An 18988-nucleotide genomic window follows, 5' to 3' on the forward strand; every position below is an offset into this window, starting at 1 on the left:
CTTTAGAAAAAAAAAAGTCATTTCATTATTCCTATGCTATACTCATAGATTGGTACCTAGCCAATTGCCATCAGAAGCCAATTGCCATCAGAGAGGCTGATGGGAGCAGATGCAGAGACCCACAGCCAAATGCTAGGCAGTGCCAGGGTAACCCCAAGGAACCCCAAGGAAGAGGGGGAGGAAGGATTGTGGGAGCCGAGGGGTTGAGGACACCAGGAGAACACCACCTACAGAATCAACTAAGCAGGGTTCGTAGGGGTCACAGAGACTGAAGTGACAATCACAGACCTTGCGTGGGTCCTCTGCATACGGAACGGTTGTGTAGCTAAGTTGTGGGACTCCCAGCGGTGGGGGACGGGGGAGCTTAGGACCCTTTTCCGCCTTCTGGCTCCCCACATTCAGCCGCGATATGAGCGTCTGTGCCCAGTCTTACTGTGTCTTGTTAAGCCATGTTCTGGGGATACCCATGGGAGGCCTGGTGTTTGTTTTGTTTTGTTTTGGGGGGTGTGTGTTTGGTTTTGGGGGGACAGAAAAGGAATGCATCTGGGGGGAAGAGGAGGTTGGGGGAGGGGCTGGGAGGGAGGGAAGACTGCAGTCCGTATGAAAGAAGAATACAGGTTTAAGAAAAAGTCATTTTTCCTGAACACGTGGGGAAGGGCCTAGGCCTGGCCCAGGATGATGTGGTGGACTTTGGGGAGCCCCTTTTGAGGGCCCTACCCTGCCTGGGGAGTGGAGGGGGGATGGCTAGGGGCACGCGGGATGTTGGGGGGAGGGGAGGGAGAGGGAGACGGGATTGACATCTGAAGCAAGCTTGTTCCTAATTTGAACTAATAAAATAAAATTAAAATTAAAAAAAAAGAAAAAGTCATTTTTAAATCTTCAAGATTGCTCCAGATTAACATATATAGAGATGTTATATATATATATATATATATATATATATATATATATATATATATGTTGATTTTGTTGTTGATATTTTTTTGTTTTAATTTTAGTTTTTGTTCATTTTGGGGGGCACTATTGGGACTTTAGCCTAGGGTCTCAGGAATGCTTTAGGGGTGTTCTGTTATTTAGCTACAACCCAGGTTCCTTTTTTTTTTATTTTTCATTTTGAGACAGAGTTTCACCAAGTACCCTAGACAGAACTCAAAACCGTGACCCTCTCACCTCAGACTCCCAAGAAGATGGATTGCAGCTGTGTGCCGCCACAGCGTTGATACTGTTGGGATTTTTGTTTGTTTGTTTGTTTTACATTTATAAATTATCACAAAACAAAAAAAAATACAAATAAGCCGGGCATTGGTGGCGCACGCCTTTAATCCCAGCACTCGGGAGGCAGAGCTGGCGGATCTCTGTGAGTTCGAGGCCAGCCTGGTCTCCAGAGCGAGTGCCAGGATAGGCTCCAAAGCTACACAGAGAAACCCTGTCTCGAAAAAACAACAACAACAACAACAAAAAAGAAACAAAAAACAAAAAATTATCAAGCTATGTGAATATGTCCCCAGCGAACTGGCCGGTCTCTTATTCCTGAGGTTTATTTTGCTCTCTCTCTCTCTCTCTCTCTCTCTCTCTCTCTCTCTCTCTGTGTGTGTGTGTGTGTGTGTGTGTGTGTCTGTTCAAGTGTTTGTGTGTGTATAAGGAGAGGCGCACACAGGTGTGAATGGAGGCCAGAGGTCAGTCAGCAGTGTCCTTCAAATGACATCCACCTAAAGAAAAAAAAAAAAAAATTCACTGTGTAGCTCTAGCCGTCCTGGGAGCTCACTATGTAGACCAGGCTGCCCTGGGGGATCATGGGAGATCCGCCTTTCTCTGCCTTCCTAGAGCTGGTGCAGGACCTCACACCCAGTCCCGCCTTGCTTTTGAGATGTGGTCCCATACTAGGACCTGGGGCGTGCAGACAAAGCTTGTCACCTGGTGAGCAAGTCCCAGGGATCCACTGTCCCCACCTCCCCAGCACTGGAACTGCAATCACACAACACGACAGCCACACCTGGCCTCTTATGTGGCTTCTAGGGACCGGAACTCAGGTCCTCGGGCACAGTGAATCATCTTCCAGACCACCACCTCCATGCCAATTCCTGGACTTTGTTTCTTTGCGTGTTAGTTTTGATATTACAGAGTATTTCAGTTTCTGTCCTTGAACCAGCCTCATGCCAGCCATATGAGTCAATCAAGACCTTCAAGACAAATCCTTTGCCAGGGGTAAGAACATGCAGGGCTCCTTTGGCGGCTCAGCACGGGGAAGGCACTTGCTTGAAAGCTTGCCAACCCAAGTTCAAGTCCTGAAACCTATTCAAAGGTGGAAAGAGAGAAAATAACTCCACAAAACTGTCCTCTGACCTCCACATTCTGGCACAGACACCCTCCACACACACACACACACACACACACATGCACACATTAATAATTTTCCCTTTTTTATTTTTTCCCTTTTTTCCCCCAAGTTTATTTTTATGTGCATTGGTATTTTGCCTGCATGCATGTCTGTGTGAGGGTGTCAGGTCCCCAGAACTGGAGTTACAGACAGTTGTGAGCCACCATGTAGGTGCTAGGAATTGAGCCCGGGTCCCTGGGAAGAGCAGCCAGCGCTCGTAACCTCTGAGCCATCTCCCCAACTCCCACTCACTAATAATTGTTAGTAAGTTACATGCAGTTATCATTTTTTTTTTTTTGGTTTTTTCGAAACAGGGTTTCTCTGTAGCTTTGGAGCCTATCCTGGAACTCGCTCTGGAGACCAGGCTGGCCTCGAACTCACAGAGATCCTCCTGCCTCTGTCTCCCAAGTGCTGAGATTAAAGGCGTGTGCCACCAACGCCCAGCACATTTATCATTTTGAGAGATAAGAGCAGAGAGATGGCTTGGTGGCTAAGCATTATTGGTCTTGCACACCCTCTCAGTCCCATTCCCAACAATCACATGGTGGCTCAAAACCCTCCATAACTCCAGTTCAAGGGAATTTGATGCCTTCTTCTGACCTCTAAGACCACCCGGCATGTATAGGATGTACAGCATACATGTAGGCAAAACACTTAGACACAGAAAATAAAATAAATAAATCTTTAAAAAGTTTTAAATCTTGCCAGGCATTGGTGGCGCACGCCTTTAATCCCAGCACTCAGGAGGCAGAGGCAGGTGAATCTCTGTGAGTTCGAGACCACCCTAGTCTACAAGAGCTAGTTCCAGGACAGCCTCCAAAGCCACAGAGAAACCCTGTCTTGAAACACCAAAAAAAAAAAAGAAAGAAAGAAAGAAAGAAAGAAAGAAAGAAAGAAAGAAAGAAAGAAAGAAAAGTCTTACATCTTGCCAGGCGTTGGTGGTGCATGCCATAATCCCAGCACTCCGGAGGCAGAGGCAGGTGGATCTCTGTGAGTTCGAGGCCAGCCTTGTCTCCAGAGCCAGTGCCAGGATAGGCTCCAAAGCCTCACAGAGAAGCCCTGTCAAAAAACCAAAAAGAAAAAGTTTTAAATCTTAAAAAAAAAAAAAAAAAGACATTTGCAGCTATGTTCCAGCTTCCCTGCCCCAGTTGATTGACAGCCCAGTCCTCGAAGGGCTCAGCTCCTGTGTGTGTGTGTGTGTGTGTGTGTGTGTGTGTGTGTGTGTGTGTGTATGTGTGTGTGTATGTGTGTGTGTATGTGTGTGCTCGTGTGTGTGCTCGTGTGTGTGCTCGTGTGTGCATATGTACATGCACAGGTGTGGGGGGGTGCGTGCATGTGCACACAGGAGTGCAGGAGTGCAAGCGTGTGTGGGTGTGTTGCATGTTTTCCAGCAAGAATATATTCATGATTGGTTACATAATTAAAACAAAATAAACCCTTCATTAAAATCACACACTGGGAAAGAACCAGCAAGGCCAGTTTAAGCAGGGCCGCCTTTCCCTTGTCATAAGCCCTGCCTGCTGTTGAAATCTGTTCCTCAAGCATGGACCTCAAAGCTTGGGAAAAACACAGGGAAGACTTACTGTCGGCCTTTCTCCGTGACTAAAGACAACTCCACTTCCTGCTGTTTCTATGTCTCCAATAAAAATTTATTTTTGAGATGAGATCTCACTACCTCACCTAGTTAGGGCCTTGACTTCTTGGCAGTCTTCCAGCCTCAGTCTCAAAAATTCTGGGATTGCATGCATGAACACTGATGCATTGTTTATTCGGTAAATTGGTTTTCTTTGGTGGTGTTGTGAATGAAACCCAAAGTCTTGTGATATGCAGGGCCACAGCCCCCAGCCCCTCCCTGGGGGATTCCAGGCAGGGGCTCTACCGCTGAGCCACGCCCCCAGCCCCTCACTGGGGGATTCCAGGCAGGGGCTCTACCGCTGAGCCACGCCCCCAGCCCCTCACTGGGGGATTCCAGGCAGGGGCTCTACCACTGAGCCACGCCCCCAGCCCCTCACTGGGGGATTCCAGGCAGGGGCTCTACCACTGAGCCACACCCCCAGCCCCTCACTGGGGGATTCAGGCAGGGGCTCTACCACTGAGCCACCCCCAGCCCCTCTGGGGGATTCCAGGCAGGGGCTCTACCACTGAGCCACGCCCCCAGCCCCTCACTGGGGGATTCAGGCAGGGGCTCTACCACTGAGCCACGCCCCCAGCCCCTCACTGGGGGATTCTAGGCAGGGGCTCTACCGCTGAGCCACGCCCCCAGCCCCTCACTGGGGGATTCCAGGCAGGGGCTCTACCACTGAGCCACGCCCCCAGCCCACCACTGGGGGATTCTAGGCAGGGGCTCTACCACAAGCCACGCCCCCAGCTCCTCTGTGGGGGATTCTAGGCAGGGGCTCTGCCACTGAGCCACACCCCCAGCCCCTCCCTGGGGATTCTAGGCAGGGGCTCTACCACTGAGCCACGCCCCCAGCCCCTCCCTGGGGATTCTAGGCAGGGGCTCTACCACTGAGCCACGCCCCCAGCCCCTCCCTGGGGATTCTAGGCAGGGACTCCACCACTAAACTATATCCTCAGCCTATACTGTAGGCAAACACTCCGCTCACTGAGCTACATCCTAGCCCGGAAATTTCTGACTCACTAGCTTGACACTCAGATCCTCCTGTGTGTTTCACAGGCTGGCACTGTGCGTGTTGCCTGGGAGATGTAAGCAAAGAAAGCAGCAGACAGAGGCTAGAACCAACAGTTGCTTCCATCGTGCTCTGCGCATGATCCTCTCCCACAGGACTCGCTCTCAGGCTCGTGCTCGGAAGTCCGTGTGGTTACACAGAGGAGACAGTGGGCACACAGAAATGAAGTCACCTGCCCAGTTCACCTCGGCAGTAAAAACAGGATGTAACCAGCTTGCCCATCTTCTTCCTGATCTAATGCAAGCCTAGGAGAGACACGGATTCCAGCGTTAATGCAACTCTCACCCCACCCACAGGGAAGTTTATCCCGTCATTCATCAAGGCAATTAGGATTACAGTTCACTGACAACTGAATCTATCCTAATGATAGGGCCCACGTGGGTGGAGCCTAGGAAAAAAAAATAACTTGCCTGTGAGGGCTGAGGAAATGTCCAAAAGTGACCAAAGATAATGGCTGGATAGATAGATCAGCGGTTAAGAGCACATATTACTCTTACAGAGGATCTGAGTTCAAATCCAGCACCCACATCGGGTGGCTCACAACCACCTGTCACTCCAGTTCCAGGGAGCTCTAATGCACATACACACACATGCACATATATGCACACACAAATAAAAATAAATATTTTTAAGTCAACAGCAATGCTAGCCATGATGGCAGGCAACTTTATTCCCAGCATTCAAGAGACAGAGGCAGGCAGACCTCTGTGGGTTCAAGGCCAGACTGGTTTACAGAGCAACTTCCAGAACAGCCACCAAAACCACAAGGATTTCCGGGTGTTGGTGGTGCACACCTTTAATCCCAGCACTCGGGAGGCAGAGGCCGGCAGAACTCTGTGAGTTCGAAGTCAGCCTGGTCTACAGAGTGAGTGCCAGGATAGGCTCCAAAGCCATACAGAGAGACCCTGTCTCAAAAAAAAAAAAAAAAAAAAAAAAAAAAACACCCACAGAAACAGCTGACCTGAACATCCGGGAGCTCTTGATCACCAGTCTGATAGCTGGGATACCAGCATGGGACTGATCCAGACCCCAGGAACATGGGTTTCTGTGAGGAAACCTCAGAAATCTATAGGACCTCCTGTAGAAGCCTAGTATTTATCCCTAGCATAGGTGTGGACTTTGGGAGCCCATTCCACATAGAGGAATTCTCCCTGAGCCAAGACACATGGGGGTGGGCTTAGGCCCTATCCCAAAGGATATGATAGACTCTGATGACACCCTATGGAAGGCCTCACCCTCCAGGGGGAGCAGAAAAGATATGTGACAGATAAGGTTTTAATTGGGGGGGGTAGGGGAGGACGGGTGGGAGAAGGGAACTGGGATTGCCATGTAACAAATCCTGTTTCTAATTCAAATAAAAAAGTTGGAAAAAAATTTTAAAAAACACAAAAACAAATAAACCACAAGGATCGATGTGTAGAACCCGTGCCAGACTCTGTGGAAATTATAAGAATAACATTTATTGAGTATTGGGAGCACCCTGAATTGGTTTAGATGATTTATGAGATCTTATCTTCATACCTATATTATGTGGTATGCTCCGTTCTTCTGGTGAGGCAATACTGAAAACCAAAAATACCATTTGACATGCTCCAACTCATTCAGCAAGGAGTGATTCAAACAGGGTATTTGAAAGAAAGAAACGAGGCACAGTGATGAACACCAGTGTCCCCAGCACTTGGGGGGTGGGAGCTGGAGGATTGGGAGTTCAAGGCCACCCTTAGGTACATTGTGGGTTCAAGGCCAACCTGGGCGACATAAGACTGTTTTTCAAAAAAAGTGCAAAGAATGCAGACAAACCTCTCAAAACGTGCAAGTCTGAACCAGAAGGATCTTGAGTTCAAGATCAACCTGGGCTACCTAACAAGACTTTCTACAAATAAGTTATTAATGTCTATCCTTCATCAGTTCTCTAGTATTACATGTTTTATTCTGAATAGTCTGAAAGTTATTGGCACATTGCTCCTTTAGCCCTAAACATCTGTCTCTTAAATACACATTAGGCACACATAGAAATTAATAGCCGAGCACACATGAACTCAAGTGTGGATTCTTGAGGGTTTTTAAAGATTTATTCATTTACCTAATTTGTATGACTGCTTTGCATGCCTAGTGCCTGCAAAAGTCAAGACAGGGCATTGGATCTCCTGAAACTGGAGTTAGGGGTGGTTGTGAGCTTCCTGATGTGGGTGTTGGTATCAAACCGGATCCTCTGCACGAACAGCTGGCACTCTTAGCCACTGAGCTATCGCTCCAGCCCCTCTGTGTTGTGGAATAAACTTTTGGTACACCGTGAAGACATGTCTTTGCCAAGGCACCTTCTAATTTGTTTAATAAAAGAGCTGACTGGCCACCAGCTGGACAGGAAGAGGTTAGGCAGGAGACCCAAACTAAGAGGACTCTGGAGTGAAGGGCTGAATCACGGGGGTGGCGGGAAGACTCAGAAAGAAGCAAGATGAACATGCCGAGCTAAAAAAGAAAAAAAATGGGTTAATTGAAATTGTAAGAGCTATTTAGTAACAAGCCTACGCTATCGGCAGAGCACTTATAATTACTAATAAGCTTCCGGGTGATTATTTGGGAACCAGCTGGCAGGAGAGAGCTGATCAGTGGTCTCAATGAGAAACTCTGCCTACAAATGGCGTCCCACTCTGTTTACACCTGTGCTGAGTTTTCGGTTTTTTTTTTTTTTTTTTTAGCTGAATTTTACTTATGGTAATGTCGTGTGTGTGTGAAGCACCGAGTGCAAGCACCAGCCCTGCTCCACACTCCACGTCCCCAAAACATTTTTGCAAGTGACTCAGTCCGCTCTAGTAGAGGACACCCATCCCTCCCTGCACCTTGGGGGACCTGTCTGCTGTTTCCATGTGACTACAGTCAGGTTCTGTGCATCTTCTCTGCCCGGTTTAACCCACGTGGTGTCTGTTTGTCCATGGCTCCCCATGCTCCTGATTACTTGGTTCAGGTGCAGTTTGCAGTGCTCTCCCTGTTACGTCACTGTTCCCATCTGTGGTGTTTATAAGCATCTAGTGTTGGTCTAACTGGAGCCTGTAGGTGTACCCTGTGCCTCCCCTGTGTTAGCGGTTTTTGACTGAACCAGTGATTGCTCTGATGAGGGTTCTTTTGTCACATTTTGACTCTATCTATACTTCTTTCAGATTTCTTTCTTGCACGGCGTTGCTGGCACATGTCTTTAATCCCAGCACTTGAGAGGCAGAGGCAGATGGATCTCTTTGAGTTCTAGGCCAGCCTGGTCTCCAGAGCGAGTGCCAGGATAGGCTCCAAAGCTACACAGAGAAACCCTGTCTTGAAAAACCAAAAACAAAAGATTTCTTTCTTTTTTGACGCTTAGTTTGCTTGTTGGTTGTTTTGTTTTGTTATTGTCGTTGTTTGTTTGTTTGTTTGTTTAATAATTTTTTTTAGATTTTATTTTTATTTTATTGTGTATACAACATTCTGCTTCCATGTATATCTGCACACCAGAAGAGGGCACCAAATCTCATAACGGATGGTTGTGAGCCACCATGTGGTTGCTGGGAATTGAACTCAGGACCTCTGGAATAGCAGCAGTGCTCTTAACCTCTGAGCCATCTCTCCAGCCCATTGTCGTTGTTTTGAGACAGGATTTCTCTGTGTATCCCTGGCTGTCCTGGAACTCACTCTGTAGACCAGGCTGGCCTCAAACTCACAAAGATCCACCTGCCTCTGCCTCCCAAATGCTGAGAGTAAAGGCGTGCGCCACCAGTGCCTGGCTGGTCAGATGTTTTAAATGGTGTGTGTGTGTGTGTGTGTGTGTGTTATAAACGCATGCACACATTTGTGTTCATGTGGGTGTAGGTGCATGTGTGTGAGCATGTGATTGTGTACGGGAGCTATGGTGGCCAGCGCTCAACTTGGACTTCTTTCTCTGATCTCTCCTTCTTTGTCTTTGAGACAGGGTCTCTTGATGGGGGATGTACTTCTGTGTATGTTCATCTTATTGATTGTTGAATAAAGTACTTTTTGGCCAATGAGGCAGCAACTTAGATGGGACTAGGAATCAAGGAGGATTCTGGGAAATGTAGTAAAGAAGTGGTGATCCAGGCAGGAAATGGCATAGCAGGGAGACTCATATTTAAGCAAGGACAAGCAGGAAGTTGTTCCTTTCCCCTTCGTTCTTCCTCCTGCTCTCTGCTCTGAGCCACCATGTGATCCCAGGGATGAGGACACCAGTGGAAGGTGTCCGACAAGATAAGTCTTATAAAATATATAGATTTATGATAATTAAAACTGAACTAGCAGATGAAAAATCCTAGTCATTGGCCAAGCAGCATTTGTACCTAATATAAGTCTCTGTGTATTATTTTGGCCGTCCACGTGGCAGGCAGAACTCAAGTGGGTGGCAGAAAAATTCATCGTAACAGTCTCTTTCCCTGAACTTGGCGTTTACTGCCTGGCAAGACCAGCCAACAGCAAGGTCAGGAATCCTCCTGTCTCTGCCTCCCCTCTTACAGGGCACACACCACAGCCAGCCAGCTTTTACCTGGGTGCTAGGGACCCAAACTCAAACCCTCATGAGCTGCACCACCTCAGAGCCCCTTGCTTTTCTGTTTTTTGAGAATCATCTCCCTATATCACTCAGACTGGCCTTGACTTTTCAGTCTTGCTGACACAGCCTCCCAAGAGCTGAACTGTTAGCTATATGCCACCATGTCTACCTGGATAGGTCTTCGATTTTCATTAGTCAACTTTGGATCACAAGAAAGAACTTTCTGCCAGGCAGTGGTGGTGCACGCCTTTGGTCCCAGCATTAGGGAGGCAGAGGCAGGAGGATCTCTGAGAGTTCAAGGCCAGCCTGGTCTACAGAGTGAGTTCCAGGACAACCAGGGCTACACAGAGAAACCCTGCCTTGAAAAACCAAAATAGAAAAGAAAAAAACAAGAGCTTTCTTTGTTCCTTTTTTTCTAGCCCAGGCTATCCTCCAGCTCACTATATAGCCAAGGAAGACCATAAACTTCCTGACTGTCCTGCCTTCCACTGCCAAGTGCATTACAGGCATGAACCAACTCACCCGGTTTTATGAAGTGTTGGGGTTCAAAGACAAGACTCCCTGAATACTAAGACATGTAGTGATACCTTATTTATGACTTACTAAAGCTTGACTGAGGATTCAGAAAGCAAAGTCAGCCTCAGGTTATAAAGATCAGGCAGTGGTGACACACACCTTTAATCCCAGAAGCCAGAAACTAAGAGGAGGTGGTACATACCTTTAATCCTAGGACTCAGGATTAAGAGATAGACAGATCTCTGTGAGTCCAAGGCCACCCAGATCTACACAAGAGTGAACCAATGTAAAAGAGAATTACAGCTCACACCTTTAATCCCAACAGTAGGGAAGTATATAAAACAGGAGCAAAGTCTCAAAGAGGCATTTGTTCTCTTGCCACACTGAGGAGAGGCAGCAGTTTGAGACTTGGTGAAGAGCTCCTGTGTGTGAACAGCCCTTTCAGCCTCAGCTAGAGGTGAGAGCCAGTGGCCGGCTTTGCTTTTCTGATATTCTGCTTGAAGCTTGAACCCCAATATCAGTCTCTGGGTCATTTATTTATTCGTGTTACAAAGGCACGCTTTCTATCAAGTCACTCCCCCCGGCCAATTTTCATTTCTTTTTATTTATTGGGTTTGTTTTTTGTTTTTTGTTTTTTTGAGACAGGGTCTTAAGTAACCCAAATTGGCCTTGAATGTTTGATCCACCTCACTGGGTCATACCACTCCCAATGTCCTTATCTGTTACTATGATAAAACATTGACCAAGAGAAACTTGAGGGAGAAAAGGATTTATTTGTCTCATGCTTCCATGTTATCATCTGACATTGAGAGGAGCCAAGGCAGGAACCTGGAGACAGGAACTGACGCAGAGGCCATGATGCTCACTGGCCCTTGCTCTCTGTGGCTTGCTCAGCTATCTTTCTTATACAGCTCAGGTCCACCTGCCTAGGGATGCCCCTACCCACTGTGGGCTGGACCCTCTCATGTCAATCAGTAATCAAGAAAGTATCCCATAGACATTCTTACAGGCCAGTGTGACAGAGGCCGCCCCTCAACTGAAATTGCAACTTCTCAGATCCATCTAGGTTGACACAAACTAGGACATCCATCTTAGTGTTTATGTATTCATACCAGTGATGACTCGTATTTCCCAATATGGGCTCTTATGACTTTCAATACAAGCCTGCGTTTCTTCCATATGGATTACTTTTTGGTTTACTTATTGTTTATTTGGCGGGTTATAGTTCTTTATTTAATTCCACTTTGGTCGCAGGGAGCCTGTCTAAGGCACTCTCCTTTGTCTTCCGTCACCTTCTCCTTCTTTCTTTGAGTATTCTCCAGTCTTCTCTCTGAGTGTGCAGGTACACACTCTCTCACCTGCCCCCCTCAGGTACCGCCCACCTTCATTACTTAAGATTTTGTTGGGAGCCGTGCAGCCCAGTTTTGAACCAGTATGTGAGTGCTTGTCCAACGGGTCTCCAGATGAGGCAAAAGTCCACAGGGACAGTATCACTTGGCAAGAACCAGCGGACATCGGGACAGCACAGAATATTGCTGGGGCCACGCCACCTGCATGCTCTCTTCTCTCTCAGAGTATTGATGGTTCTCTTGACAGTTTTAGTGTCATTTTGTCAGCCATGCATGGGACAGACGTGGTCATTCATGGAAAACCCAACTTTTCTTGAATGTTTTCCCCTAAAATTCTTTGGAGCTGATACTTCTCGGGTTTCTTGTCCAGGGATGCCAGCTGTCACCCCAGACCCTGGGAGCTGTTCTCATTCAGTGCTGACAGTATGGAGGCAGATCACCCCATTTCTTCTTTTTTTTTTTCTTTTTTTTCTTTTTATTATTATTATTATTTTTTTTTTTTTTTGGTTTTTCGAGACAGGATTTCTCTGTGTAGCTTTGAAGCCAACCAATCCTGGCACTCCCTCTGGAGACCAGGCTGGCCTCGAACTCACAGAGATCCACCTGCCTCTGCCTCCTGAGTGCTGGGATTAAAGGCGTGTGCCACCAAAGCTGGGCCATATCACCCCATTTCTATAAATAGGTTTTGAACGGGATTGTTATTCTTGAGTGTTAGACCCCCCGGAAAAACTCAGGTCTCTGGGGTCTCAGCCCAGGACCGAGGTCACCCCAAACACCAGGTGGAGTCCAAAGCTTAATGCAAACTGTATGAGGCTTTATTATTGTTTAAAGAGCTAACCCCATGTTAGCTCGGGTCTTTCACCCACCCGCCATGGTGGATGGCTAGCAAAGATAGCTCCAACCAGCTGTATAGAGATCTTGTAGGGCAGCGTAAGGGGAGTGTCTAGGGGTATGCCCAGGCTCAGGATTGGTGTGGCTCCAGGCTTGGAGGGCTTGCCCTGTGTTGATTGGTCAATTGGTTGTTATGGCCCACAGGCCCTCCCAGGGTGGTTGCTATGCTCTGCGAGTCATTGCTGTGTACTTGTTCATAAAGCACACCAAGAGCCGTAAAGCATAGCGCCACCAGCTAACTTCTGATTGGTTCCTTGCCACGAGGCAGGCACCTAACCTTTTAGTGACTAGGACAAGGTCATGGTAAGCAGGTGTTCAGCTGTAATGGCTGCCGAAATGGGGAGCTGGTTCCTTCATTGAGAATATGTGCCTATGTCTATCACCTTTTAGTTTTGTAAAGACGGATGTAACTAGCTCAATATTTGGCCAAGCAAGCAAAATGGTAAGTGTTGTTTTTGATTTACAGATGTTTTAGTTCAAAATTTGGGGGAAAAAAACATATTTGACATATCTGGTTTTGCCGGAGGTTAACGTTGGAGGATGGGATGGGAAAAACTTGTTTGTCGGTATGGAAAAACATGCACGCTTTTGATGTATAAATAAAGACGGCTTGAGCTAATCGGGGCCAGCCACTTGCGTGAAACTCATCTGGTGGTTGGACAGTTCGTGTCTTCTCACTGATACCTCTCCCCTGGCTCAGCACCTGAACCCAGGCTGTGGCCGCACCTTGGCAAGATTTATTTATTTTTATGTGTATGTATGAGTGCTTTGTGTGTCTGTGCACCACATCGTGCAGTTCCTATGACGGCCAGAAGAGGACATCGGATACAATAGACCTGGTGTTATTGAAGCTTGAGAGCAGCCACGTGGGTGTTGGGAACCCAACCAGGCTCTTTACTCTTTACCTCTTCATCTCTCCAGACCCCCACCTTGCTTCTTGAGACAGGACCTGTCATTCACCTGGAACTCTCAGCTGGCTGGCTGGCTCCTTATCCCAGGAATTCTGTCATTCCATCTCTACTCCTGAGAGCTGGGATGATAATCACGGGCCACCGTGGCCAGCTTTTTCTTGTGGCTTCTGAGACCAAACCCAGATCCTCATGCAAGCACGCCCAACCTTACTGACTGGGCCATCTCTGCAAACTCCTACTACCTTACTTTCTTGATCACCTCTTTCTAAAACCGAGATGCTAAAGTGAGGTACAGACCTGTAATCCCAGCACTTTGGAGACCCAGTCCAAGGCTAATGGAAGATGCATGGTAAGTCTTTGTGTCAAGGGTTCGAGGCTAGCCTGGCCTGTGAAGCAAGTTCAGGACAGCCAGGGCTACATAGCAGAACCTATTTCAACAAAATATGTTGAACAAAGTGAGTATGTGGCCTGTCTCATCTATCAACTCTCTCAGGCCTTACCTTCCTTCCTGTCCATGGTTAATTTCCTTATAATGTGTAATTTTTTTTATTTTGTTTGTGGGAAGGGGAACACAGACTTGTGAGCCATGGCTCACAAGTGGGGGTCAGAGGACAAGCAGCTCCTTTTTTTCTACCATGTGGGCTCCCAGGATTGAACTGAAGTCCTCAGGCAGGATAGCAGGCACCTGTTCCTCAGCGATCCATCTCAATAGACAGAATTCCATGTAGCCCAGGCTGGCCCTGATTCTCCTGCCTCTACCTCCCAAGTGCTGAGACTAAAGGTGTGTGCTGCCGTATCCCAGCTTTCCAGTTTTAAATTCTATTCAAGTATATAATGATCGGGGATGTGGGGGGGGGGGGTAGGGAGAAGGCGTTACTGTGTAATCTTGGCTATCCTGAAACTTGCTAAGAATGGGTTGTCCTTGGCTCCATTTTGAGAAAGAAAAAAGAAGAAAAAGGCTATAAAGACCTTGGTATGAAAGATGAACGGGGTGGAAGAGACTCAGTTAACTCACTATACAAAGTAACTAAATCTTTATTGATGCCTTCCTGTGCCAGCCAGAACACATAGAAAGGCGAGAGCAAGTCCCTCTCCTAGAGCAGTTCACAGTCTCCTGAGGAAGACGGGAACGGGATTCCTGGAAAGACGGCAGGCAAGTACAGCATTCAGGAGATGAATCCACTGTCCACCTGCCTGGTAATCTTCCAGCCTAGCTATGAACACGGGAAGAGGAAGCTAGCCAGGGACAATCCGGGCCACCGCTCAGCCAGTAGATTTTGCCTCCCCCTGTCCTAGTCGCCATCGGGGGATGCAGTGGCGGCATCAAAAAGCTGGGCCACCCCAGCAGTGTATTTACAACAGTTGGCTGCTTCCCGGAACTGCAAACCAATGCAGTGAGTGGAACTGGAGAAGCCGGAGGACGGGGGCTGAGGCAGTCCAGTCCAGTGGGAAACGGAAAGAGTTGGTACCCCAGGGCCAGGGAAGCAAGGTGAGTTGGGCATCTCACAGCAGCGCACCGGCAACCACAGTCAACAGAAGAGCTGGCAACCCAGACCCCAGAACCACAGAGCCTTGGTTAGCCGGGATCTGAGCCCCGCCCTTTGGGGGGGTCTTCCCCGTATTGCTGCGGTCTTGGTGACCCGCAGCACCTCCTCCAGTCAAACGCGACTCCTCTTCTTGCAGTACAGTTTCGTGTTCTGCTGCGTGGGGAGAAGTGTGGCTGGCTGGGGCGGACGTGGGCCTGGTGGTAGAGTTGGTTGTGGTTGCAGCGCCTTTGGAGGTACTGGTGGAGGAGGTCTGGGTGCTAGTAGATGGGGCTAGGGTAGTTGGAGGGGGCAGTAGGACTAGGGGTGGGATTCGGGGGGAGAAATAAGTCTTGTTGCGGAGGTCGGAGTTACAGCGGGGTCCCTGGCAGCACGAACCACTAAGTGTGAAGCCTGGACCGGTCACCCCATCACGGGTGCAGGACTCATCCTGGACGCAGCCTCGGACAGGTAAGGACACAGTCACATTGGCTGTAAGAGAGACACAGAAAGGCCTGTCATTGGACAAATAGGAGTTGGCACAAGCTTAAGTGAAGCCTGGGGTGGGGGCGGGGGTCTGGAACAAGACAAGAGCAGCAAACCCCGACATGACACAGAGGAGGACTGTGAACTCATGAACGCAAACAGCTTAACTCTGGTCCCACTTTCTCCAGAGCAATATGCTCTTGCCATCTGCTCACAACGGACTGTGTTTCCACTAAATGCTTTGAGGGGAAAAGGGTGGAACCCAGGTTTCCAGATTTGTCTTGGAAGAAAGGCTTCAACAGAGACAATTCTGTGATCAAAACTCAAACATAGCCTCACCTTTTCCTTTATCAGTTCCCTGCTAAATTTTAGTCTTAAGAATCTGAAATAGAGCTCCTGAAAAATACCTGGCACCAGAAGGGATTAAAGAACTTCTCCCATGGTGTACCAGCCCCTCACTGGGGGATTCCAGGCAGGGGCTCTACCACTGAGCCACGCCCCCAGCCCCTCACTGGGGGATTCCAGGCAGGGGCTCTACCACTGAGCCACGCCCCCAGCCCCTCACTGGGGGATTCTAGGCAGGGGCTCTACAACTGAGCCACACCCCCAGCCCCTCACTGGGGGATTCTAGGCAGGGGCTCTATCACTGAGCCACGCCCCCAGCCCCTCACTGGGGGATTCTAGGCAGGGGCTCTACCACTGAGCCACGCCCCCAGCCCCTCACTGGGGGATTCTAGGCAGGGCCTCTACCACTGAGCCACGCCCCCAGCCCCTCACTGGGGGATTCTAGGCAGGGGCTCTACAACTGAGCCACACCCCCAGCCCCTCACTGGGGGATTCTAGAAGGGGCCTCTACCACTGAGCCATGTCTCCAGCCCTGAACTCTATCCCTTAATATTGTGGAACAATTGAGACCCCTAAGTTTTCAGGGCTCAAACCAGATTTCCCCAGGGAACACAGTTAAAAAGTTTATAAGCTTAAACACAAGTCTCGTTTCATGGTCCTCCATGAAACCCGGCAATCTTCTACAGTATTGTTCACACACACACACACACACACACAATCGCGGGGTCTTTAGGGTACTAGACTGCATTTCCCATGATACTGTAGATCAAGGCAAGCAGCAAAATCAAGGGCAATTTCCAGCGTTTGTTGTAGGGTTGGACCCTTTAGGTGAAGCATCCTCCTGCTGCGAAGGGCTATCTCAAGCTCCTTCAGGGGTTGGCTCACCTGCCGTCAAGGTGACGTTGCCATCGAAGCAGCCCTTGTAAACGCGGCCGCTGGCGTTATAGCAATTCACAACCGGAGGCATGGTGCCCTGGCACTCCTCGCGGCTCTTCCCCAGGCAGCTGTAGCACTGTGCACCGTTGGGCTCATACGCACTCTCGTTGCCTGCGGGGGTTGGGGGGCAGCAGGAAGGAGTGGAAACAGAAAAGGAAGGGTCAAGAGATGGCTCGGGCCTGTGCTCCCACCTACTCAGGAAGCTAGGGCAGGAAGACAGCAAGTTCAAAGCCAGCTTGGCCTGCAGAGACATCTAGCTCGACAGGCGGGCTCCTCAGGCGTGGCTTGCTGTACCTGCGTCTCTGTCGCTTTTCTCTTATCCTCACCCCCTACAGTAGCAACCTAGGTTGCATGCAGCGTTGAGGTCCGCCGGTCTTCTCACCCGCCACCCCCGCAGCCCTGCCTCAGCTTGCAGCAGCCTCGGCTCCCAGCCTTAGTATGGCTCCGCCTGCCACCGACCTGCGGGGTTGAGGCCTTGCAAGGTGAGGTTAAGTTTGTTGTTGCATCGGTCCTCGGTGCACTGCTGTAACTGGATGAAGGCCAGGATCCCGTGCAGGTCCAGTCCTCGGTCGTTCTTGCCCTGGAGTCCAGAACCACAGCCACGCACCGCCACAGAGAATTGCCCGTGGACTGCACGGAAAAAAGGGGGCGGGGTGCGAGCAATCAGAGCCTCAGCGGGGCGGGGCTTTGAATGAACAATGCTCCTGGGTCTGCCTCGGTGAGCGGGGGTGGGGGGGACCTTAAAGAGAGCAGATCCCTAGGAAGAGAGCTACAGGGGGAGAGGGGGTGTCAAAGAGAAGAGCAGGCTGATTGAGAGAGGGGCTACCACAGGAGCCTGGAGGAGAGGGGCCTCGATGGGTACATCAGAAAAAGCGGGGGGGGGGGGGCCTCCGAGAGTAGCTTCAGGGGGATTCAATTAAGATACTGGAAGCGGGGAAAATGGCTAGGGACAAACGTAGTGGTACGAGCGAGCCTTGCAGTCCCAGCTACTGGGAAGGCTGAAGCAGAGGGACCTGGAACCCCTTTCAGCTTTCAGTGCATAACGAGACCCTGCCACGAGCAAACAAAGCCGGACCTGGTGGTACAAGCCTGTCACCCCCGTGACTCGGGAGACCGAGGGAGAAGATTCATCTGCCTGAACTTTCATTGGAGTGTTCAAACTGAGAGACTTAGCAAGACCCTGTCTCAAAACATAAACGCCAAAGGAGCTGAGGCTGTGTCTCGGGTTTATCTAGTGTGTGATCTGGAGCCGGGGTTCCAGACCACAGTACCCTACAGATGACTTGGGAGGAAGGTGGCATTACTAAGGAGCCTGCAAACTTAAGAGTGAAGTTTGACTCGGAGCCTCAGTGAGCTCTGTGTTGGTGGGTGAGCCTTCACGTGGGGAGTGAGGCTGGGAGTGGGTGGTGGGATGTGCCCTCAGCCTAGGGCTCTCCCGGTCAGTACTGAGCAGTTTGCAGCCATCAACCCCACCCCCACCCCGGCCCCCTGCCTATCTAAAGAAAGAAGTGCGAGCCTGTGCTGCAAAGTCTGGGTGAGAGCTGAAATGGAAAGGTCTGTAAGGAGGCGGAGTCTCCCCGGAGGAGTCCGAAGGGACCACCGGGTGGTACTTACTGGTCTCCACCGCCCCCACCGCCTCGGTACAGACGTCCGCTCCTGGACCACACTTGACCGTCTTCATCTTGTGCGGAGAGCATCCGTCATCCGCCTTCTGAATGCAGCTGTAACACTCCAGGGCCTGCGCTCCTGAGGGTGTGGGCCGGATAGAACCGAGTGCTCTTTGTTAAAAACTGATCCCAACACCGGAGACAGTCTTTCCAGGTGGCCTCTGTCCCCGGGTGAGACGATCCTACCGAGCAGCCAGAGCAGCAGGAGAAGCCTTCCCACAAGTCACAGGGCAGGGGACACGCAGGACCCTCTTCCTTCCCGCCCCCCTGGGCCAGCATTGGGAGCTTTCCTCTCCCATCTATTTATTCTCAGGGGAGGAGACCCCGGACGTGGAGCCCCTGTCTCGGGAATGGGGGGGGTACCTCTCTCACAGTTGCCTGCTCAGTGTGGGAGAACCTTCCCGACAGCCCCTCTCTGCCCAGGATAGAACTCACAGCCTGCCTTTGACTGGCATCAACTTTCCTTAAAGGACTTCCTGTGAAGGGCTGGGGGATTTTCTTCCTCAGGAGCCCCCCACTCTGCCCTGCTGGCGCCACACTGACCTTCACAGAGCAGTAGCGGCAGCAGCAGCAGCCAGCCGGTGGTCCAGACCACTGTCTGTGCATCTCCTCTCTTGGCAGCATCCATGGCTGCGTCCTGCTCTCTCCGCGTCCCCCCTGGGTGTGCCGCCTTCCAGCCCGGGCCCTCTTACCTGAGCCTCAGATGAGTAACCTACCCCGGGGCAACCCTGGCCTTGCCCAACCAGGCCAACTCAGCGTCCGCTGTGGG

The 18988-nt window shown here is 50.0% G+C and overlaps 1 protein-coding gene across 1 annotated transcript; it reads right to left on the minus strand.

The window, feature by feature from the left end:
• Window positions 1-14765: 14765 nt before the first annotated feature.
• On the minus strand, window positions 14766-18847 carry Lypd3 (LY6/PLAUR domain containing 3). Its single transcript, XM_027431131.2, has 5 exons — window positions 18763-18847; window positions 18167-18298; window positions 17012-17182; window positions 16502-16663; window positions 14766-15277 (listed from the first exon to the last, which is right to left on the minus strand). Exons 1-5 carry the CDS (start codon window positions 18845-18847, stop codon window positions 14766-14768), a joined length of 1062 nt encoding a protein of 353 aa, XP_027286932.1.
• Window positions 18848-18988: the final 141 nt, after the last annotated feature.

Source organism: Cricetulus griseus, chromosome 9 (assembly GCF_003668045.3).
Source record: "Cricetulus griseus strain 17A/GY chromosome 9, alternate assembly CriGri-PICRH-1.0, whole genome shotgun sequence".
Classification (NCBI taxonomy): domain Eukaryota; kingdom Metazoa; phylum Chordata; class Mammalia; order Rodentia; family Cricetidae; genus Cricetulus; species Cricetulus griseus.